The sequence below is a fragment of the Podarcis muralis genome, chromosome 10 (assembly GCF_964188315.1).
Source record: "Podarcis muralis chromosome 10, rPodMur119.hap1.1, whole genome shotgun sequence".
In the NCBI taxonomy this organism is placed as follows: domain Eukaryota; kingdom Metazoa; phylum Chordata; class Lepidosauria; order Squamata; family Lacertidae; genus Podarcis; species Podarcis muralis.
Window position 1 is genome coordinate 43869898 of NC_135664.1, and position 24062 is coordinate 43893959.

At 48.2% G+C, this 24062-nt stretch overlaps 1 protein-coding gene and 1 long non-coding RNA gene across 4 annotated transcripts in view; one reads left to right on the plus strand and one right to left on the minus strand.

The window, feature by feature from the left end:
- Positions 1-24062, plus strand: part of LOC114605181 (uncharacterized) — a 47982-nt gene that overhangs the window by 10393 nt on the left and 13527 nt on the right. The window contains exons 1-5 of one of the 3 annotated variants that reach the window (XM_077934904.1): positions 10824-10957; positions 12678-12963; positions 20625-20776; positions 21341-21626; positions 22739-22890. In XM_077934904.1, coding sequence (XP_077791030.1) covers positions 10879-10957; positions 12678-12963; positions 20625-20776; positions 21341-21626; positions 22739-22890 — 955 coding nt within the window. In that variant the 5' untranslated portion in view covers positions 10824-10878. Of the gene's footprint in view, positions 1-10823; positions 10958-12677; positions 12964-20624; positions 20777-21340; positions 21627-22738; positions 22891-24062 lie in introns of those variants that run through there. The other 2 variants (XM_077934905.1, XM_077934907.1) reach the window with 2 other exon arrangements.
- LOC144328983 (uncharacterized) lies at positions 1750-6868 on the minus strand. The gene is made up of 2 exons (XR_013394374.1): positions 6696-6868; positions 1750-4665 (listed from the first exon to the last, which is right to left on the minus strand). It is a non-coding gene; the product is annotated as an uncharacterized LOC144328983 (long non-coding RNA).

A 24062-nucleotide genomic window follows, 5' to 3' on the forward strand; every position in this document is an offset into this window, starting at 1 on the left:
GTAGCCTATAGGAATTTTCACCTTCTGTAGCTGTAAGGTGTGCATTGATTATATGGGTGTATTTGCTGATTGTTAAAAATATATTTTACACTTTTGATTTATGGTTAGTGCATATGAATCAGTAACAGCCCAGTGATGACAAGCAAATCAGCAGTGGCTCTGGGGCTGACATGAAAAACCACATTGGGGTGGGGCGGACCGTATTTGCTCAAGTCTAATGCGCCAGCGCCATTTTGTTTCAAAACCCTGAAATAAAAAGCTGTGGAAAGTGATCCCTGAGTTTTAATGGCAGAATGGGTGTCTTGTTGGGGAGTTATTTGTAGCTCAGCTTGTCCTTGAATAATGTAAGGAAGGTTTTCAAAGGATTGGACTGTAAATGGATAGACAACGAGGGCAGTTAATCTCTTCACACACCAGGTCTGGGAACAGAGTGCCAGAAGGGCTGCATGCAAGAAATGGATTTCTATATGTATGGAAAACCACAATGGTGCTGACTGTATGGAAATAATCAAGGCCAGCTATGACAATGGATTAAAACTAGCAGAAGATGAGAAGGCGATGAAAAGAAGAAGGGATGTAGCAACGACAGGAGGAATTGGACATAAGTTTGTAACACGTGTGGGAAACTATTTAAAATTTGTATAAAATTTAAAAAATATGGAATGATTTGTTAAAATCTGGAAAAATAATAAAAGAAAGAAAATAAAAAAGAAACAAAAAATGTATTTGCTGGTGAATTTGGCGCATCGGCAAAATGTGCACTTTTAACAACGAGTTTCAGTCAGCCTGCTGCCCGCACTGCATTCCGCTTTCCTCCTCCTCCTCTCCCCTCTCAGAACTTGTGCAAGTGGAGGGAGCCAGGTTTTAAAATACACACACACAAACACATTTCTCTCTGCTCCCTCGGCTGTATCAACATTCCCAAATGAAACGGTGCCTGGAGCTGGCTTGAGCGCTGATTGGCCAGCCCAGGGCTTCTGATCTGCCACGCCTTCACCACTGCTACCTCTTTTGTTAGGGAGTTTTTTAGGAAAGGATTGGTTAGTTGGTTGCGTCTGTATGTTCATTTTTTAAAAAAATCTCTCTGTGTGCAATCTCTCTTAAACAACAACAACAACAACAACAACAACAACAAGCCAACCATGCTGATGGAGCCAGAAGGGGAGGGTCTCGTGGAGGGGAAAGCCGGCTTTCCCTTGCTTGCTCTGTCAAAATTTGTGGGTGCCCAGCAGCTTCATGGATAATTTTCTGGGTGCTCAGGCACTTATGAAAGCAGGAATCTAAGGGAGAGGCTTTTGGGGACCAAGGCCTGGTCAATCATGGCCTGCAAAACTACTGTATTTACTCGAATGTAATGCGCCATTGAATCTAATGCACACAGTAATTTTCGCAATGTAATTGGGCAAAAAAGGGTGCGCATTAGTTTTGAGTAAATACGGTAAATCATGCCACAATCAGCCAGTTGTGTTTTCCACTGTAAAAGCAGGACACGGGGATTGAATGAAATAATGTGGACATGCAGGACAGCACTAAACATGCATACAGCTAATCTCTTCATCCAGTGCCAGACTAGCAGGAATAACAAGATATTTCTCTCTTTTTTCTGCCACCCTGGGAGGCCATCTAGGAGTACCAGGTAGGGGTGGTCAGCATTCCTTCCTCTGATTGCTTAACAACAGAGATTAAGTTATTGTGTAGCACCCTGCTTGTGGTTAACGCTTAGCTGGAATGAAATATTCAACGCAGCAATAGAGAAATTAAAATAATAATTTATTTGTCAGACAAATAAATGAGAGGCACAGTGGTATATGGTTACCAAGCTCTGGCCTGGCCTCCTGCCATTATGGCCAGCACTTATATTCCCTCAGCCCAGCACCCTTGCTCCTCCTTTGGCTGCATCTGTCCAATCAGCCTGGTTGAAATTCCTATTGGCTGCCTGCTATATCCAATCACAAAAGATACACCCATTTCCTATTACCTTTTATGGGAGACAGAGAGCTATATTTTCTTCTATTTATAAATGGCAAACAAGTAGCCATTAACCTCTACAAGGCACCTTAATTACCAGATAACCTTTGGCCCCTCTTTCCCTATTCCCTACAAACCAGATGGTTTTTAATCTCATTTTAAACAGAGGCTCGGCCACCACATGTCAGGAGCGCTCCGATGGTGCTTCCTGCCCGGCAGGGTCTGTAGTCTCTTCCAACTCCATGATTCCATGACTCCATGAAATAAGAATCTAACATAAGAATCTAAATTTCTAAATCCTTTGCATAATTACATTTAAGCCAATATATTTAATACATAACATATATAGTTTTTTTTATAAGCAAAGACGTTCACAGTAAGAAAAAACTTAAAAACACTTTCTTCAGAGAGAAGCCCCCCTTTCCCTAGCCAGTTGCTGTTTCCATTAGCTCCTGCCGTTTGTCCTATTTGTGGCACAATACTCTTACTATTTACCAGCTTAATTGTGTTTTTGCAACTTGATTATTCTGTAATTTGTAAGTTCAGTGACCTTGCTTCTCAGCCTTTTTATGACCGCAATAAACCAATAAACCAAAGGGGCCCTCTTTAAGATGAGCACATCTGCCGATGCACTCACTGCCTGGCACGAGAGATGCTGCCTGGCATGAGAGATACAGATATTTTAAAATATATTTTAAGCTCATTTTAAGAATACAGGTATCTGATCAAAATATAAGCCAATATAAACCTTGATTAAAAATGCAGTCTATATTCAGATGCCTCATTCCCCCCTTTCAAGCTCAAGGACCTTCATACCAAGTGTCCTTGATAGCTTGACCTTCATCATATTCCTGAGGTAAAGCTCTGTATAGGGCCATGATATGAGGTAGAGTTTCATTTGAAACCATCTTGCTAATTGTACTTCTAAAACATGAAATGATACATGGCATCATACATAAAACCATTACCACTACTGTCAAGAAAAACAAGCAAGACAATAGTATCCCTTTGAGTCCTGTGACATTAGGTAACCAATTGGTGAGCCATCCCATATCCCATCCTTCCCATGTTTGTACTGGTACATGTGCTATATTCTCCATCTTTGTAGCCAACACACGGATTGCCTCACCATTATCAGAAATGTTAAAGCAACAGGCATTCCCTGTCAAGTTCAAGACTCCACATAGGCCTCCCTGCCTGGCAAGTACATAATCCATTCCCATTTTCAGCTGCAAAATGGCGGCTCTACTTTCATCCAACTGTTGTGCAATAAGTCTCAAACTCTGGGCCGTTGCATTGGTTACAAGTTCCACTACTGCTTGCAATCGAATTATTCTGTTTAGATTATAAATAGGATCCCGTGCCCCTTGTATGAGCTCACCAGGATTCCAGGAGGCAGGATCATAATAGGCTATAATGCGCTCTGGCGGCCAATCATCAGTACCGCTCCAACTTTGGGTACTTCCTCCTGCTATACGAGAAATATCAGCATTCCTTCGTGTTCGCTTGGCCGAACTAGTGGGCATAATCCACATTGGTGGTAATACCCATCCCAGGAAACAAGTCCCACTCCATTTGGAAGGGAGTTTCTTGTATGCCCATTCTCCACATATCCACCACAACCATCGGGTCTGAGGTTTTTGGTACGTGGAGTACAGAAGGCGAAATATCAAAAGAGGTAGAGAGTTCACAGTGCAGTATGTTAGATTGCCTTTTTCTGTCACAGTTATGTTCCATACCGCTTTCCATGCATGAATAAAAGGAGGTGCACAGGGCAAGGTATTCCGAGTTCGATAGGTAGTACCGTGTGCCCAGGTATGACTATTCTTAATATAATCCCAAGTATAGTGACAATGAGAAGAGCCTATCATGGTAGAATCAGCTGCATCTGATGATTTATGTACACAGAATTCCCCTTGTACAGGTATAACTCGTAATGGTTTAGTTGAGTTCCATCCGGGGAAATTCTGTATTTCTGTTTGGTGTGGCATTTCGCTTACCATACCAATGGCATCTAATGGTATCGGTAATAAGGGCATACCTCCCTCTGAATCATCTGGCCCAAGAGAGCAAACAAGGCAATTGGTCCTATTTGCAACATTGGCTACCATTTCAGCTAAACCTACCCACATATTGTGGTCATGGCTGGCTGAATCCATATTTAGCAAATTTGGTCAGATTCAAGGACCCTTCCCCTTCCCAAGGGATCAGGATTAATAATAAAATCATGTTGATGTCTAGCATATGCATTCCTTCCACAAAAGATTACCTTATTGTGATAGCAAATAAATATTAGTCCCAATATAATTCCCCCAGTGACAGAAATGGGGAACCACCAAGACCAAAACATATATCCCGAGGATCCCCAATGAGTAATATCTCTGATAATTGTTCCACAAGGGGGGGGGGCAGTCAATCAATTGTATAAGAGAATCTTCCCTTTCACAATCACTGGTTCAGATGCTCCTCAAGCTTCAGGCGTGCGCAGGTCAGCCAGCTTCCAGGTTGTGGCTGCAGCAGGCCGGTCGTCTAATGTTGCCCGTGACCTAGCCCGTTCCCGGTAGGGCTAGATACAGGGGTTTTTGGAGAGAGTCAGTTTTAAAGGATTAGAGGGGTCACCTTTGCACGTCCAACTGCCTTCGGACTTCTTCAAACGGGAGTGATGAATCCAGGGGGTCACCTCAGCTACCTTCACCGCTGTTGGAGTAGAGAGCAGGACGGTGTAAGGTCCACGCCACTTAGGTGCGAGTGGATCACGTTTCCACTCTTTCACCCATACGCTATGCCAGCCTGGAGCTGATGAATCGGCACGGCAATGCTGCACGGCGTGCGCTCGAGGACCCACCTGTTAAGATAAAAAACAAACAAACAAACACGGGAGAGAGACAAAAACACGGGAGAGATTGCACTTGTCCCTGTGTCACATGGTCTCCTATTTGTTTGAGGTCAGCTGGAATATCCTGAACAAAGGAGGGCGGCCTCCCATACAGGAGCTCAAAAGGTGACAACTTAAGTCTTTTTGTGGGTGCGCACCGAACACGAAACAGTGTTATGGGTAACACATCTACCCTCCTGAGACTTTAGACATATTAGTGGGCTTCTGGCATGCCCTGCAGATACCTTGCACAAGCGTCTGGCGGTAGGTGGTAAGCCTGGCCAGGTGAATTGCATTGTTTGGATCCCAATTAGGATCTTCCAAGGGAAAATTGTCCTGGAGATGACGGTCAATATTATAAATATTTCCCACTCTGGCCTGCTCACGCAAATATATCTGTGCCTTTTCAATTATGTCTCTCCTTTCCTCAGTGGTGAAAAGAGTATTCAGGAGCTGGCGACAATCTGTCCAAGTAGGACTATGAGTATTTACTATTGAGGTCACCAAGTCCATCATAGCCTGAGGTTTTTCTGCGAAAGATGGGGTGTTTTCCAATTCATCAGATCTGTAGTTGTGAATGGAATACATTGCAGGGTCGAAGTTCGAGGTGGCCGTGGTCCAGGTTGCCCATTAACCAGCACAGGCTCCTCAAGTGCATCAAATACTCTTCTAAGAGGGGCTACTACGTGACCTTTCTCTTCACTTTGCTCTAGGGGCCTCAAATCATAGGGGATGGTATTTGTCCCAAGGCGTTCTTTTAGCAGCTTAATACGCCTGGCTGTATTGCTTGCTGACCGATTAAGGTCTCCCTGTAACTTCTGTAATAATTCTCTAGGACTTGGATGTACAGGGGTTTGGGGTAGGCAATCAGTTGTTCCACTAAAAGAGACTGTAGATGGAGTTCTACTGGGACTCACAGATGGAATAACCACTTCTGCTTGGGCTTCATTATAGGACTCCAATGCCTCCTGAAGATATTTATCATAATCTATCAAGGAGTCAAGTTCTGTGTCTCTACCCCCATTATTCGTTCCACTTTCTTGCCTTGGGGTTACAACTGGTGGAGGGTTTGGATTAGGCTCCCTTCGATGTGGAGCATAGGGTGGAGGTGGAAGCACCTCTTCCTCTGGTCCCTCAAAAATGGGTTTGAGTTTATTTGGCAAGATTCCTTTCCTAGCTTCGGCTTTTACAGCCAATAATTTGCATCGTTGGACTTTGCATTCCCTTATCCATGGAGGATTTTTATTTAATGTGCTCAGCCAGGAATCTATATATGAAAATTGTTCTGGGCACCCTCCAGTTTCTTTGGTGATGTTAGACCAAAGTTTGCTTACTAAATTTATATCAAAAGTTCCCTGAGATGGCCATCCAGTATTTTGTTTCGGCCACTCTAATTCACATAACGTTCTCAAGCGCTCTGGCGTCATTTTGACTCCATATGCCCCTGAGAAGGCTTTCTTAAAATTATTTAACATACATTCAAGAGGTGTATTTCCCCCCTTTGAACCCCCAACTCCCATTGTATGGCCCTGTGAAGTATCCACTCAGTCGCTCACACACACGCTTCGTGGGGTTTCTTGCCCAGACGGAGTCGCCTCACTGGGAACCGAAGTACTACCCACTCCACACTCAGGTCAGCTACAGATTGCTCTGTACTTTCTCACACATACAATGCGCAAGATACTTCACCACACTCTACCTCCCATTCTTCCCTTTTCCCCCACCAGACCACCATCTGATATACCCAACCACCTAGCGTACTCAGTTCCCACTTACTGAGACGCAGAAGTTTGATCAAGACTTCTCTTCCTCCCAATTAATTGGAGGGCCAAAAATCCCTTTGTGCACTTACCCTTGGTTGGTTCCGTTTCCCCCCGGTCCGTCGCCGCCAGTGAGCAGGGTATCAGACAGACGAGACTGCTGCGTTCCCCTGGAAAAAATTTTCCCATGCGCGCTGGGTAGGCAATCAGTTGTCTTCTCTCTTGTACCCTGTCCAATAGGGCGAAGGGGCTGCATTCCAGCAGACCACTTATCCGAGTCACGGCACCATAAAATGTAGCACCCTGCTTGTGGTTAACGCTTAGCTGGAATGAAATATTCAACGCAGCAATAGAGAAATTAAAATAATAATTTATTTGTCAGACAAATAAATGAGAGGCACAGTGGTATATGGTTACCAAGCTCTGGCCTGGCCTCCTGCCATTATGGCCAGCACTTATATTCCCTCAGCCCAGCACCCTTGCTCCTCCTTTGGCTGCATCTGTCCAATCAGCCTGGTTGAAATTCCTATTGGCTGCCTGCTATATCCAATCACAAAAGATACACCCATTTCCTATTACCTTTTATGGGAGACAGAGAGCTATATTTTCTTCTATTTATAAATGGCAAACAAGTAGCCATTAACCTCTACAAGGCACCTTAATTACCAGATAACCTTTGGCCCCTCTTTCCCTATTCCCTACAAACCAGATGGTTTTTAATCTCATTTTAAACAGAGGCTCGGCCACCACATGTCAGGAGCGCTCCGATGGTGCTTCCTGCCCGGCAGGGTCTGTAGTCTCTTCCAACTCCATGATTCCATGACTCCATGAAATAAGAATCTAACATAAGAATCTAAATTTCTAAATCCTTTGCATAATTACATTTAAGCCAATATATTTAATACATAACATATATAGTTTTTTTTATAAGCAAAGACGTTCACAGTAAGAAAAAACTTAAAAACACTTTCTTCAGAGAGAAGCCCCCCTTTCCCTAGCCAGTTGCTGTTTCCATTAGCTCCTGCCGTTTGTCCTATTTGTGGCACAATACTCTTACTATTTACCAGCTTAATTGTGTTTTTGCAACTTGATTATTCTGTAATTTGTAAGTTCAGTGACCTTGCTTCTCAGCCTTTTTATGACCGCAATAAACCAATAAACCAAAGGGGCCCTCTTTAAGATGAGCACATCTGCCGATGCACTCACTGCCTGGCACGAGAGATGCTGCCTGGCATGAGAGATACAGATATTTTAAAATATATTTTAAGCTCATTTTAAGAATACAGGTATCTGATCAAAATATAAGCCAATATAAACCTTGATTAAAAATGCAGTCTATATTCAGATGCCTCAATTGAGCATTCTTGGCAATGACAGCTTCTCCAATTGTTGCCTCCACATTTTGCTTTCTAGCTTTCTTTATAGAAGTTTGATTGGCTTACCTTTTTTAAAATGGAAGTTAAGAGTTCAGGGCCCTTGCTGGGTTGGGGGCCTAGTACATGTGTGCCCCCTACATTGCCTGTTGGCAGCCCTGTTAATTTCAGATCTTCACATCACTTTGATAATTTTAGAAAAACAAGTCCCCACAATAATTCATCAACATTTTTGCATAAATTTCTCCTAATAGACATCTCTTTGTATGTCATTTTGCCCAATATACTGCTGCATGCCACTCCGATCTCTGAAAGCAAAAGTAAACAAGCGGGTCTCAAAAACATAGCACATATTGTTAAATCATTATACACATCACAGGTATAAACAAATGGCAAAAAACCCCAAGCCCTCAGGGCACGAGACTGGACTCTTGGGCTTTCCTGAGTTGGGAGCCTTTTATCACTGTGTTAACATAACTGATTTGTTCAAGCTAGACAGCAGGTAAGGCTGTGGAGAATTAGCCATGGGGAATCAGGAACAAGAGCTGTCAACTTTCAGATTTGAAATTAAGGGATCAGCAGCCTCACCTGTCCCAGGGACAGTCTACGGGATATCTAACAATCAGGGATAGCAGGTGGAAGCAGTGGGAAACGGTGCTGGAATAAGGGAATGTTCCGCAAAAAAAAAGGGGAGGTTGACAGCTATGATCAGGGACAGTTCCATGACAAAAGATCCTGAACAGCTTCCTGTGTGCTGGCATCTTCACACAACAGAGGGAGAAGAGGGAAAGCACTCATTCTCTTTTCTAAGCTCTACACAATTTCACAGTGCATGGCGATTCCTTGCACCAGAGGAGTAGTACTTTCCTACTTTGAGGGAGTCCTATCAATGGGAGAGAAATATTTTGATAGCTTCCTTTGTTGGTTTGGCTTTGTCTGGCTTGCTTAACTTGTTCCAATCTTTTTCTTTTTGCATTCTTGTAACCACCATATCAGATGGATCTACTTTACTTAATATTTTGAACTGAACTTTAGGGCCGATTCTTTTGCCTTTAATTCCTTTAATTCCTTTCAGCAACTCCCGACCTAGTTGCTAAACTCCAGGCAGGACAGGTTTTTCTCTTGAGCAAAGCAAATTTGTGCAAGATGTTACAACACTCAACGGCTTTCTTACTTGAAGGAAATGGTAAATTATAGCAATAATAGGTAGAGAGTGACACGTCACACCACCCAGTCTCTGTACTCCACAGACAAATGCCGTTCTTATGGGTTTAAAATTCATTAAAACAGACTTCCAGGTGGCAATAATTGACTGGGCTGCAGATTTTGGATATAATATAGACCTGGCAGATTGGGATAAATTATGGAATAATACGGTTAAATTTTCAGCATGCTATACATTTGGAGAAAATATAATAAAGATGGTTTTTAGGTGGTACCTGATGCCCAGAAAATTGGTAAGGATAAATAAAAGAGGATCTAACCAATGCTGGATATGTATGGATGCAGAAGGCATGTTAATCCACTTGTGGTGGCAGTGCAAAAGCGCAAAAGCATTTTGGGGGATGATTCATGAAGAACTTATGAAGATGCTCAAATGTTCATTCTCCCCAAAACCAGAAGCCTTCCTGCTAGCTGTATTAATCCTATCCCCTCAATCCACAAGAGCCTATCTTCATATGCCAGGGAGTCCCTAACACACCAAGGGTTTGAAACCCATCATCTACCCTTGACCTGGTTTAGCCGGCCAGTGAACACCATTTCCGGGGTGCGGCATCTGTTGCAGGCTGGCAGTTTCAGTAACAACAACCGAACCCCCTAGACAACGCCCCAGCCCAAGAGTCTGTTCAGCAGCCTCAGCTTCTGCAGCGGGCATTAGTGCAGGTCCCGTTGTCTCAGGCCAGGTGGAAAAAGGACTGCAAGGCAGAGAGCAGGTCTTCCACGACTCACAGCCAAGAAGGTCTCTTGGTTGGGAAAGCATGCGATCCTTCTTAGGTAATCTGCCCCAAAGGCTGCTAATGGATTTAAAGGTTAAAAACAGCACTTTGAATTGGGTACTAAAACAGACCGGCAATCATCATTGACAGTCAAGAATTGATGTGACATGATCGAGATAGCTAAACCCAGAACATCTGTTAGATGCTTCACATGACACAGCTCTATATAGGTTTGGAGCTGGAGGGATCTTCTTGTGGTGCGATATAGTGTTTGTGTAACTTTGCTTTGTCTTTTGTCTTTGTCCATGGAGTTTTCTTGGCAGGGATACTGGAGTGGCTTGCCGGTTCCTGCTCCAGGTGGATCACGTTTGGTCAAAACTCTCCACTATGACCTGTCCATCTTGGGTGGCCCTGCACAGCATAGCTCATAGCTTCTCGGAGTTATTCAAGCCCCTTCACCACAGCAAGGCAGTGATCCAAGGTTGGACAGTGTTCTCGAAGCTACCCATGGGTTTGACCAAACTGCGGGAGGCAGTGGAAGATAGGAGTGCCTGGAGTGCTCTGGTCCATGGGTCACGAAGAGTCAGACACGACTAAATGACTAAACAAGAACAAAAACAACAACTTTGCTTTGAAAGAAATAACCAAACTCCTATTTATTTTCATTTAAGACCATGGTTCATGTATTCTTTCTGCTATTTTGTCTCATTTACCACAGACCCTGCCCCTTATCAACCAAATCTCCTCATGTTGTAATAACTGGCAAGAGGTCAAATATTTGCTTTGACCACAAAATTGAAAGGAAACTTTGAGTGGTCTTTGTTAGGAACAGTTTTCTGATTGGAGGAGAGCAGCATCCCGGGCAGTTTAATAACCCCCTTCCCACTCTGTTGGGGGCACTCAAGTCAAGAGCGCTTCTCTCTCTCTGTAAATCTGTCTCCTGAGCCTTGCCCAAAAAGGACACAATGCTTCGAGGAAGGACTGTGAGATGCTGCCTTTTGCTGATGCTCTTGACCATCCTGCCTACACGGCCTGCATTGGAAGGTGCGTTACCAAGAATTGGGTGTCATTCCTCCCCCTAGTTTTCCTCCCCCCCCCCCCAATATTCACTGGTGCAAACCCATAGAAGGCTGGCTTAATTCCCACTGGAAAAGAATATGACAAGTTAATTGTGACTTATTGCTTTTCTGTCAGTAGGGCTTCCTATATGAGTGCCTGCCTTTAGATATTGGCCTTTGTTTTGGTTAAGAAATATTTCTTAACAGTAGTTAATCAGGCTCAAGACAAATTCCCAAAGCACTCAATGTGCCCTCTTCTTTGGGAACTACTGTTGCCCGCCAGCTTTTGTCACCCAGGATCGTTTGAATATCGGTTACAGCTTTTCAGCAACAATTCATAATTATGGGAACTAATGGCAGCACTCCTAACCTCTTTACCTCAGAGTAAGCTGCACTGAATTTAATAGGACTCAGGGGGAGATTCTAACCATGTTTGCTCAGGGGTTATTTTAATGACAATGGAGGTTGCATTAGTCACAACTAACTTTTCCTTTGGTTTCAATGGGCTTTTAGTGTCACTGAAGTAAAGCTCATTGAGTTCAAGATTTCCTCCAGGTAAGTGAGTACAAGAATGCAGTCTTAGGCACAACTAACCCATACCCTTCAACATTCCTCAAATGAAAACAGGAACATTTCTCAGTCCCCCTAACAATTGACCCCATTCCTCCACCCCCTAGGGAAACCCTCTAATTCCAATGTTATCTTATTTCAACCTTTGGAAGATTTACAAAAAGAAAAACACATACCAATTAATAACTTTTAGAAAGGGGCAATGTTAGACGTGGATGCACAAAGCATCTTAAAAATCGAGACTCCTTGCACCCTGCTCCACTCCCCCTTTCATTCCTCCCTGAATGGTTCTGATAGCCAACTCGCTACATGAAGCTGGATTTTAGGGTGGCAGCAGCCTCTCCTCCCCCTGACCCGCTCTCCTGCAACTGCTGCAAACTGCCCAAGAGAAAAGGCCAGCAACAGCAGCCACAGAGAGTCCCTGGAGAGGCACCAGGATGTTCCTGCAGAGCTGCCACTGCCGCCGCCACTACTGCCACTGCTCTGAACAACCTCCAGCTCGTGCTCCTCTCCAAGCTCAGCAGCGGTAGCCCTGATGGGGAATTGGGGACATTCAGGGATCAGATCCCCAGCTAGCATGGCTTTTGTAATTCCAGAACTGTCCCCGAAAAACAGGGACACTTGGAGGTGATGCTAATCTTTTTGTTTGGTTGGAGTACGCGCCTTTTGTGCTGTTTGTTGCAGTAACCGCAAGTAGAATATGACATAGGTTTAGCCAGCTTCATTACACTTCTGGTTTTATTTTGCACTGGAAGGTTTCCTAACAAAGAACGAGGACCCACCTTCACTTCTGTTTGTGCCACGATTTCTAGGCAGAGGTATGTGATTTGTAGGCATGAGTGCAAGTGAGTGGTGTGTGTGTGTGTGGTCCCAGTGCAGGAAACCCATTTGACTTTTGTTTTGATTTAGAGGTAAACGGTGAGTTTTCCCACTAAAGCAATGGGGCAAAATAAAGCCCTGCCTGGACCTGTGTCTACTTATGCCAGGCAATTGCGGAAAAAACTGGTGTGGATAGGTTAGAATTTATGTGAATGGGTTAAGAATTGATTCAGCTCTCTTAGTTTTTCCTACCTTGCAGTTCAGTGGTTGAAGCACAACAGCAACAAAATGGAACCTTTCCCCTTTCTTTCTTTCAGACACCAATGTGGCCCTTGCCGGAGAAGCTTCACAATCCAGTACCTACAGCTCGCTAGGAGCAGCTGGAAATGCCATTGACGGGTCCACAGCCAGTGATTTTAACCAGGGATCCTGCACCCACACAGATTCTGAAAGGAATCCATGGTGGATGGTAGACTTGAAGGCACAATATCAAGTACTCCGTGTCACCATCACCAATCGGAAAGACTGCTGTGCTCAGCGTCTTAATGGGGCTGAAATCCGAGTTGGGGACTCCGCAGAGAGAGGAGGCACCACAAATCCTAGGTACTGTATACGGATCGGATGCTTTGTAGCCAGGGAAGGGGAAGCTGAGGCCCCCCAGGTGTTATTGGAGTACCACTCCCATCATCTTGATCCATTGTCTATGTTGGTTCAAGCAGGTGGCAGTTGGAGTCCAACAATATTTGGAGGGCCATGGGTTTCCTATATCTTCCTTTCATGTAGAGAAGTTGTGAGGTATGATTTTCTGTTCTGCCCTGTTTTCGTCACATGCAGTTCATTGTCTGCTGCAGTTCACTGTCTGCCAAAAGCTATGTTATTATGTGTCAGGGTTGCTTCAAGATCCTAGCTCACAGAGGATCACGCTAGCCAACGGTCATTAAGTAAAAGTCTTTATTGAGTTACAGTTTCCATTCTCAAGCTGCTGCGTGCAACCCTACGTCTAGTAGCTAGATCGGCGAAGCTCCGTCTGAATCTCCGCCCCTCGTACACCAACTTAATATCCTAGCCCTGCTCCACCTTTTCCGCCTGACTGTTCTTCTCTGGGTCCCTCTGCCCCCCTGGGTCTCTTCCTTCCGGGATTCTTCGGACGCTGACCCCCCGGACTCTCCTGTCTCCTTGCGCCGGGCTTTAGGACCCGGCTCTCTTTCCGGGCTGCCTACTGCGCCTCCTTCCTGTGCATTTGAACTTGGCGCGCGCGCCCAACCTTCCACCTTCCGTCTAACCGTTTCTTCGCTCCCAGATGGAGGTGTGGCCACCCCTGACTCGTGCCCTCCCTCCTGCTGTGAGCTGCCAGCGCTTGCCCCCTGGCTCCTTTCCTCTTCCCTGCTCTCTGGCGGTGACGCTGGACCCGATCTCCAACTGCTCTCCTCTGATTCCCCTCTGGCTCTATCTCCCTGGGGTGCCCCCCTAAACTCCCCCCTTGCCTTGGCCACTGGTGCTCCTTTCTGTGAATCCTCCGACTCACTGGAGAGACTCGGAGATCTCGGGTCGTCGTCATCGCTCATCCTTTCTTCTGCCTCCTCCCCTTCGCTCTCTGTTTCCTCCCTTGCCCTTGCCTCTGCTCCTGAACCCCTGACATCCATCCCCCCCTCGAAGCCCCCCACTCCCCCTTCCCCTCCTTCCGGTGCTGGAGCTGGGTGCTGCTGCGTCAAGGAGACGAATGTCGGGTACCGTTCGGTTCCCGTAGCGGGCCTCCCTCCGAAGTCTTCCGGTTCTTCCTCCCTTCTCTCGTCGACGACGGTCACCTCTGCTTCCATCTCTGTGCCGCCGTGCTCGAAACCTGGATCGTCCCCGAAAATGTCCATGTCCGTCTCTCCCTCGCTTCCTCCAGGCGGCGTTGCTCGGCCTGGACCTTCTTGCCACTTCCTGCGCCACTGTTCCTCTGGTTTGTCGTCCCACCAATACGAGGGTTCTGAGGCAGATCCCGAGGGCGACCCCTCCGGGGAACGGACGTCTCGTATCGGGTCCTCGTCAGAGTCGAACCCCCGGAACGTGCTGCCCGAAAGCGTGGGTGTGAAAAGCCAGTCGTCGAAAAAGTCTGCTGGCATCGGTCTATGTGGGAAGAGGGCATGAAACTCGTCTTTGAGCAGAGGTTCGTCCAAGGCGTAGTCCGGCACCCAACTGTTCGCACTGGCCGGGGTGCCCTCCCTGGCGAGAAAGTATTCTACCCCTTCTTCCCCCCATCTGGAATCCAAAATCTCTGTGACTTCGTTGATGCGCTCCTTCTGTGCCACTCCTGCGTGCCCTGTTCTGTCTCTGGCCGGACTCTGCGCCGTTCCGGGTTCCTGAAACCTGTGCGGTGCCTTGTAGGGAGTGAGCACCGATCTGTGGAATACCGGATGCATTCTGGAACCCTCCGGAAGCGCCAGCCTGAAGGCCACCGGGTTGACCTGCTCTTCGACTTGATAGGGCCCCAGTTGCTTATGCCCTAGTTTCTTCTTGGCCAACGACCTGGCCGGCACTGCGTGGGCTGCTAACCAGACCCAGTCCCCCACGCGTAGCTCTTCGCCAACCCTTCTGCGTTTGTCCGCTTGTACCTTGTATGCGTGCTTGGCCAGCTCCAGGTGGCGCCTCAGCTGATCGTGGACTTCCTGCAGTTCCGACGCGAACGCATCTGCCGTCTGCGGCTCCCCTTCCCCCAGCCTTTCCAGTCCCGGGAAGGTTCTGGGGTGCCTCCCGTTGTTGGCGAAGAACGGTGTGACCCCCGTGGACACGTGCTTCGTGTTGTTGTAAGCGAACTCGGCGAGCGGCAGGTAATCCACCCACGTCGCAGGCTGTTGATTTGCATAGCACCTCAAGTACTGCTGCATGATGGCATTGACCCGCTCTGCTTGCCCGTTGGTTTGCGGGTGTCTCGCCGACGCCAGGTTGATCTTGACGTTCAGGAAGCCCATCAGCCGCTGCCAGAAATTTGAGATGAACTGCCGCCCCCGGTCGGACAGAATAGACCGTGGCAGACCGTGAACCTTGAACACGTGGTCTATGAACAGTTTGGCGGTTTGTTCCGCCGTGGCCACCTTCGCACACGGAATGAAATGTGCCATCTTGGAGAACAAGTCCACCACCACCAGCACTGCCGTCTTGCCCCTCGAGCTGGGCAGATCCGTGACAAAGTCCAGGGCCACCCTCTCCCAAGGTTCGGCCGGAGTTTGCAGCGGTTCCAACAGTCCGGCCGGCGGTCTAAGCACTGGCTTCGCCCTCTGGCAGGTGTCACACCTCGCCACGTAGTCCGCGACCTCCCTTCTCATTCCAGGCCACCAGAAATCCCTGGCTACTAGTTCCACCGTCTTCTCCTTGCCGAAGTGCCCTGCAGTGGGCGCGTCGTGCAGCTGCTGCAGCACCTTGGCGCGAAGTTCGTCTCCCGGCACGTAGATGGCCCCTTTACGGATGAGCAATCCATCTCTTAGCTGGAAACCGTCGGCCGCTGCTTTGCCCCTTTGCACCTCTGAGATCTTTGCTTGCGCGAAGGAGTCCCCTTGCAACGCTCGTCGCACCGCCTCCAGATCCACGGTTGCCGCGGCGCACGCCCACACTGTTGGTGCGAAGATGTGCATGGCGGCCGCTGGCGTTGCTTCCTCCAGATACTGTGGCTTGCGGGAGAGAGCGTCCGCCATGATGTTGGTGTCCCCCGGGACATACTCTATTCGGAAGTCGAAGTTCGCAAAGAACTCAGCCCAACGTATCTGCCTTTGGTTCAGGAACTGTGCCGTGCGCCAGTGCTCTAGGTTCTTGTGGTCCGTGCAAACTTGCACCGTGTGCTTGGCGCCGATCAGAAAGTGCCTCCACGCCTTGAACGCTGCATGAATGGCCAGCAACTCCCTGTCCCATATGGTGTAGTTCTGCTCGGACTTGCTGAGCTTCCTGGAGTAAAACGCTCCCGGTCGCCACCCCCCCTGCGGGTCTTTCTGCAGCAGGACCGCCCCCACGGCTCTGTCCGAGGCGTCAGTCTCCACCCTCATCGGCTTGCTGGGGTTGACATGAAGCAGCTGCTCTTCCGACGCGAAGAGACGCTTGAGTGCCTGAAAGGACTGTTCCGCCTGCTCTGTCCAAATGAACTTCTTTTTCTTGGAGCTAAGCGTGTCAGTGATGGCCGCCGTCTGCATAGCGAAGCCCTTGATAAACTTGCGATAGAAGTTCGCAAAGCCGACAAACCGTTGGACCTCCTTCCGGTTGCGCGGGCTCTTCCAATCCAACACCGCTCGAACCTTGGCGCTGTCCATGGCGAGCCCCTTGTCAGACAGCTTGTAGCCCAGAAAATCCACCGCCGTCACGTCAAATTGGCACTTCTCCAGCTTGGCGTAGAGCCTATGGTGCTTCAGCCTGTTCAGTACTTCCTTGACGTGTTTGTCATGCTCCTGTTGCGACTCCGAAAAGATCAGGATGTCATCTAAGAAACAGACGCACGTCTTGTAGAGAAGTCCCGCCAACACGTGATGCATGAATGCTTGAAAAACGTGGGAGCCATTTTGCAATCCAAAAGGCATAACTCTATATTCGTAGGTCCCCAGTGGCGTGAACATGGCTGTTTTCCACTCGTCTCCCTCCCGCATGCGAATGAGGTTGTACGCACCTCGCAGATCCAATTTGGTGAACACTCTGCCCTTCCGCACCTTTGCGAGGAGGTCGTCAATTCGGGGCATGGGGAAGTCCGACGGCTTAGTCACACTGTTCAAGATCCTGTAATCCACTACGAGCCTCTTTTGGGGCGTATCCCGCTTCTTAACGAAGAACACCGGGCTGCCTCCCACCGCCTTGGACTCTCGGATGAAACCGCGCTCCAAATTATGATCTATGAACTCCTTGAGTTCTTGCAGCTCGTCCTCTGACATGGAATACAGTCTCCCCTTAGGCAGCGCCGCCCCTGGCAGCAGGTCAATCTTGCAGTCATATGGCCTGTGAGGGGGTAGCCTGTCTGCCTCCTTCTCGCAGAAAACTTCCAAAAATTCTGCGTACTTGTGGGGAATCGCTTGCAGCGTGCCTAGCAGTAGCTGTGACTCCTCTTCCTCTCCTTCCTGCCTGGGCACGATGCAGTGTTCAGCACAAAAGGAAGAGCCGAAGGTCAGCTGCCTCTGGTACCAAGCCAGCGTTGGGCTGTGTTTGTCCAGCCAACTCATGCCCAACACAATGGGCGTGTCCGACAATTGAGTGACGTTGAAGCTGATGACTTCTTGGTGATTCCCAAGTCGCATCACCATCGGTGGCGTCTGCTGCACCACTTGCCCTCCTAGCAGCTCCCTGCCATCCACCGTGACCACCTGCAGGGGCAGTGTGGCCGGCAGCAACTGTATAGCATGCTGGTTGACGAAGTCCTGCCCCATAAAGTCCGCATTGCTGCCTGAGTCAATGGTGATTGGCACGTCCATGGTGATGCCATTGGGCAGCTGGAGCGACGCGGTGAGCCTCACCACTGGTTTGGGCGGGAGGGGGTTCACGGGCTGTAAAATCTCTGGGGACTGCATCATTAATACGTCTGGCTGGGCCCCAGTGCCTCTTCCTCCAGCCAGACAGCGTCGTTTCCCTGCTGTGGTTCTCCTTGCTGCGTTGCTGCAGTCGCCATTGCTGAGGCTGCAGTGAGCTTGTGGAGCCTCTGGGGACACTCTTTCGCCATATGCCCTGGCTCCTCACAGACGTAACACTTCCTGTTCCCTCTAGGAGGCTTCGCTTTCACTGCTGCTGGTGCTAGGGCTCTGGTTGCTGACTGAGCCCTGGCACCTCCAACCTCCATCGGTTCAGCTCCTCCCCCTGGCGGAGGCGTGGATTGCGTACGTGCTGCTTCTCTGGGAAAGAAGGAGGAGCCCCTGGCTGGTTCGCGCCCTCCACGCCCTTCGTCCCTGCTCCACGGACGTCCTTCCAGCCGTACCCCCACTGCCAGCGCCCTCTGCACGACCTCCTGGGTGGTCCGGGGTCTCTCCCCCCTCGCAATCTCATCTTTTACAGAGCTGTTTAGTCCCTCCCAGAAAAGGTCTCTTACAGGGGTCGCATCTCTGTCCCATTCTAGGGCACTGGCCAAGGCGAAAAAGCGGGCATGGTACTGCCGTACGCTGGCCCTTCCCTGCTTCAGTCCATGAATCTGTTGCCGAGCAAGATCCACGTCAATGCTTGATAAAAAACACGCATCCATCGCTTTAATAAAGGCATTCGCATTTTGGAGCGCCGGATCGTTATCCCTCCATAAATTGCGCAGCCATGCTCTGGCATCCCCATGCAAATAAGACATGATGAACCCCACTTTCTCTTGCTCATCTCTAAAATCTTTACTCAGCAGTTGCAGTGCACACAGTACGTCTGCTTTAAAATTGGGATACTGTTGCAGGTTCCCATCGAAGTGAGAGACCAGACCGCCTGTGCGTCTCCCCAACCCAATCCCCTCTGGTTTGGGTGTCTGTTGCCCTTGCTTCGTAAGCACTTCCAACCTGACCTGGAGATCCCTGTAGGCGGCAGCTGCGTCCTCCTCTCTCTTCCTGGATGCGAGAGCCTCGGCATTCAGCTGTGACACTGCTTCTCTGAGTTCCGCTATCTGCTGTTCAGCCGTCATGTCGGCTGCCGTTCGTGAGCTCACTAGTAGGCACCTGCTTCTCTCCTCTCCTCGAGGCTGTAGATGCCCACAATACAAGAGACGGAGCTTACTGTCAGGGTTGCTTCAAGATCCTAGCTCACAGAGGATCACGCTAGCCAACGGTCATTAAGTAAAAGTCTTTATTGAGTTACAGTTTCCATTCTCAAGCTGCTGCGTGCAACCCTACGTCTAGTAGCTAGATCGGCGAAGCTCCGTCTGAATCTCCGCCCCTCGTACACCAACTTAATATCCTAGCCCTGCTCCACCTTTTCCGCCTGACTGTTCTTCTCTGGGTCCCTCTGCCCCCCTGGGTCTCTTCCTTCCGGGATTCTTCGGACGCTGACCCCCCGGACTCTCCTGTCTCCTTGCGCCGGGCTTTAGGACCCGGCTCTCTTTCCGGGCTGCCTACTGCGCCTCCTTCCTGTGCATTTGAACTTGGCGCGCGCGCCCAACCTTCCACCTTCCGTCTAACCGTTTCTTCGCTCCCAGATGGAGGTGTGGCCACCCCTGACTCGTGCCCTCCCTCCTGCTGTGAGCTGCCAGCGCTTGCCCCCTGGCTCCTTTCCTCTTCCCTGCTCTCTGGCGGTGACGCTGGACCCGATCTCCAACTGCTCTCCTCTGATTCCCCTCTGGCTCTATCTCCCTGGGGTGCCCCCCTAAACTCCCCCCTTGCCTTGGCCACTGGTGCTCCTTTCTGTGAATCCTCCGACTCACTGGAGAGACTCGGAGATCTCGGGTCGTCGTCATCGCTCATCCTTTCTTCTGCCTCCTCCCCTTCGCTCTCTGTTTCCTCCCTTGCCCTTGCCTCTGCTCCTGAACCCCTGACATTATGTTTTGCTTTCCACTGTGGCAAAACTTCTGTCATGAACACACCAGCTCCAAGTGTAATCTTGCAGCTGGCTGCAGAATGCAGTCTGGACAGGGGGGCTGGGCTTTCATGCTGCCATAGGAGAGCCTGCAGCTGCCAGCATCAAGTCCCCCTGATCTTGGATGGCTGGCTGATAAGGAAGGAACGGAGAGCAGGCTGGAACACAGCCAAAGCTCCCCGGAAGCCCAAACAGGCGTGGAAAGTCACAGACAGCTTTTCGGAACAGGAAGGGGCTGCAGCACACTAAGTAAGTCTGAGGTGTAGGAATATAGGAAGGCTCCTAGACAAATCAAAGGGTCAATCTCTTCTGTTGACACAGGAAGAACCCCTCAGAAAAGTCAACTGAGTAATGGGGGCTGGAGGTTTGCTAGAGCCGTCCGGAAATAGATTGCTTGGGGTTTTTTTTTGCAATAAATCCTCCTTTTTAATTACTTGCGCTTACTGTGTTATCAGGCCGGGAACCTGGACTCCTAACAACTACATAACTTATGTAATTTATATAATTCAGTATGTAAATTATGTAGGTTGCATTGTTCTGTTATGCCACACCAGAATAGCTCTGACAGTAGAGCATGAGACTTTAAATCTCCAGGTCATGAGTTCAAGACCCACACTGGACAAAATATTCCTAATTTGCAGATGTTTGGGCTAGGTGACCGTCATAGTCCTCTCCAACTCTACTGTTCTCTGATTCTATGTGGGGGTTTTCGCTGAAAAAAAATCTTCCATTATTGTTTAATGCTATTCATTATTTTTTTAATGATTTCGTTTCTTTTCTAGATGTGCTACAATAAGTTCTTTGGGTGCTGGGGAAACAGAAACTTTTTACTGTGAATCATCGAAGGGCCAGTTTGTGACAGTTACCCTACCTGGGAAAGAATACCTCACGCTTTGTGAAGTCCAGGTGTTTGGATGTAAGATAGAGTCCCCTGGTACGTAGAAAAGATATTGTCATCTATTTGTGCACAAAGAGACTGAGGCTGTGGACACACCCTGTATTTAAAGCACATTTAAATGCATGACTTTCCCCCAAGAATCTGGGGATCTTTAGTTTAGGATTGGCTTCTGTGATTCTGGAATGTTCAGCTTAAATGGGGCAGTTGACGGGTATTGTATACAGGCATAAACTCTTACTTTCCATGCTCTGCTGCTACTAAGCCTGCAACTGAAATAACGGTTTCCCCTGATTACACCCAGGCTCCTCTTCCCTCCCCTTCCTCACTTGTAAGGGATTCACCCACTGCTGAGATTTTGTTTCAGCACCAGACAAATACCGTACCCTCCAACATGTTGAGGCTGAAAACTGGGATGCACATTTTTGGGCCCTAGGACCTCGCATACGATTGTGATCTCACATGTTCTTAGGCACCTGCTGAGAGCATGGCGAGAGCATTAATTAAGAATTAATTCAGCTCTCTTAGTTTTTCCTACCTTGCAGTTCAGTGGTTGAAGCACAACAGCAACAAAATGGAAACTTTCCCCTTTCTTTCTTTCAGACACCAATGTGGCCCTCGCCGGAGAAGCTTCACAATCCAGTACCTACAGCTCGCTAGGAGTAGCTGGAAATGCCATTGACGGGTCCACATCCAGTAATTTTAACCAGGGATCCTGCACCCACACAAATTCTGAAAATAATCCATGGTGGATGGTAGACTTGAAGGCACAGTATCAAGTACTCCATGTCACCATCACCAATCGGAAAGACTGCTGTGCTCAGCGTCTTAATGGGGCCGAAATCCGAGTTGGGGACTCTGCAGAGAGAGGAGGAACCACAAATCCTAGGTATTGTATACGGATCAGATGCTTTGCAGCAAGGGAAGGGGAAGCTGTGGCCCCTCAGGTGTTATTGGAGTACCACTCCCCTCATCTTGAGTTCAAGCAGGTGGGAGGTGGAGGCCAACAATATCTGGAGGGCCATGGGTTCCCCATCCTTTCCTTACATATAGAGATGTCATGAGGTACGCTTTTCTGTTCTGCCCTGTTTTCGCCACATGCAGGACTGTTTCCATTCCACAACAGTTCGCTTTCTGCCGAAAGCTAACTTACTTTGTCTTGCTGGCTGCTGTGGCAAAACTACATAAGTTATGAAATTTAGTACAGTGGTACCTCAGGTTACATACGCTTCAGGTTACATACGCTTCAGGTTACAGACTCCGCTAACCCAGAAATAGTACCTCGGGTTAAGAACTTTCCTTCAGGATGAGAACAGAAACCATGCAGCGGCAGCGGGAGGCCCCACTAGCTAAAGTGGTGCTTCAGGTTAAGAACAGTTTCAGGTTAAGAACGGACCTCTGGAATGAATTAAGCACTTAACCCGAGGTACCACTGTATGTATATTAGGCAGGTTACATTGTCCTGTTATGCCATGCCACCATAGCTCCGACAGACTTTTAATCTCAGGGTCATGGGTTCAAGATTCCTAAATTGCAGGGGGGTGGACTAGATGACCCTTGTGGTCCTTTCAAACTCTGCTGTTCTATGATTCTGTGATTTCATTGGAATGGAAATGCAATGCAAATCAGGGAACATGATTTAGTCAATTACATACTGGTTTTGGACTGATCAGCAAATACTGATCATATCCACTGGATCAATTTCTGTTCCTCTCATGGGGTGAATTTGTCAACACTGGCCATTTCCACTTCTATTTTGTCAACATTTTCTGGCATCCCTGCTTTACAGGATTATGGCACAGGGAGGACAATGGAGTGTAAATGTTCCAGACATATCCCTAGCAGTTTGATTTCCCAGAACATAGCAAATATTTGCTTTCTTTTCTGACTTTTTCATGTGAGTTCAGGTTACTGAAAAAAATTCTTCCATTACTGTTTAATGCTATTTTAAAAATAATAATAATAATAATAATAATAATATATGATTTGGTTCTTTTCTAGATGTGCTACAATAAGTTCTTTGGGTGCTGGGAAAACAGACAGCTTTAACTGTGAAGCATCAAAAGGGCGGTATGTCACTGTTACCCTACCTAGGAAAGAATACCTCACGCTTTGTGAAGTCCAGGTGTTTGGACGGAAGATAGAGTCCCCTGGTACGTAGAAAAGATATTGTCATCTATTTGTGTGCAAAGAGACTGAGGCTGTGGACACACCAACAGAATGGTTGGGGCCCATTCCGCGGAGGGGGGGGATGAACGGGGACACCCATTCTCAGGGATCACAGGGAGGAGGAGGAATTGTGCTAAGACCAGACCATGTCATTACCGAGGAGGCAAGTTTAGTCATTGTTTGAAGTCTATCCCTGCCTCCAGGTCTGGTCTAGACCAGAAGGATACTGGAATCAACAAGGGAGACCCACATGCCAGGTGAATGATTCACAAGACGGCTGTCACCCACGACTTGGTCGTGGATGGAGGACTTGACCTGGCATGTGGTTCGATGAAGCAGATGGGCCTGTCCTTGCTGCAGGTTTCTCTTACGCACAGCACCCCAGGACATATGGACGGGTGGGTGCTGCAGTAATATTTAGAAAGTCATTAGCTTACACCAGGCGTCCTATTGGGAAGACCCAGTTGTCTGAGTACATGTTCTGGAAGGTGGGCGATAGGAGCAGTACAGGATTCCTTTTGGTGTACTGACCTCCCCGCCGCACCAAGGATTCCCTATCCAAGCTGCTTCAGGTCATGGCAGATGTTCTCCTAGGGACACCTAGTTTGGGGATTTTAACATCCATGCTGACACGCTCTTACAAGGGGCCCCTCAGAACTTCATGCATAGTATGACCTCCCTGGAGCTGTCCCTGAATAAGTTTGACCCAACTCATAGTCGTGGACATGCCTTAGACCTAGTGTTCACCTTTATGAATGTGGGTGATCTGACACTAAGGAAAAGCGAAACAAAAGAAGTTCCATGGTCGGATCACTTTCTGGTGCACCTGGACTTCTCCACGACCCTTCCCATTTGCAGGGAGGTGGGGCCAATTTGTATGGTCCATCCCCACCACTTAATGGATCCAAATGGTTTCCAGAGAGTGGCAGGGAATGTTTTATTCCGTATTGATGGTCTTTCAGCTGATTCCCTGGTGGCCTGCTGGAATGTGGACTTAACCAGGGCTATTGACTGTCTGGCTCTGAAGCACCCTCTCCGATTGCATGGAGCCTGGACAGCCCCATGGTTTCCCCAGAGTTGAGGGCAATGAAACAATCGCTGAAATGGCTAGAGTGCCAGTGGTGGAAATCTCATTTTGAATTATACCAGACATGGG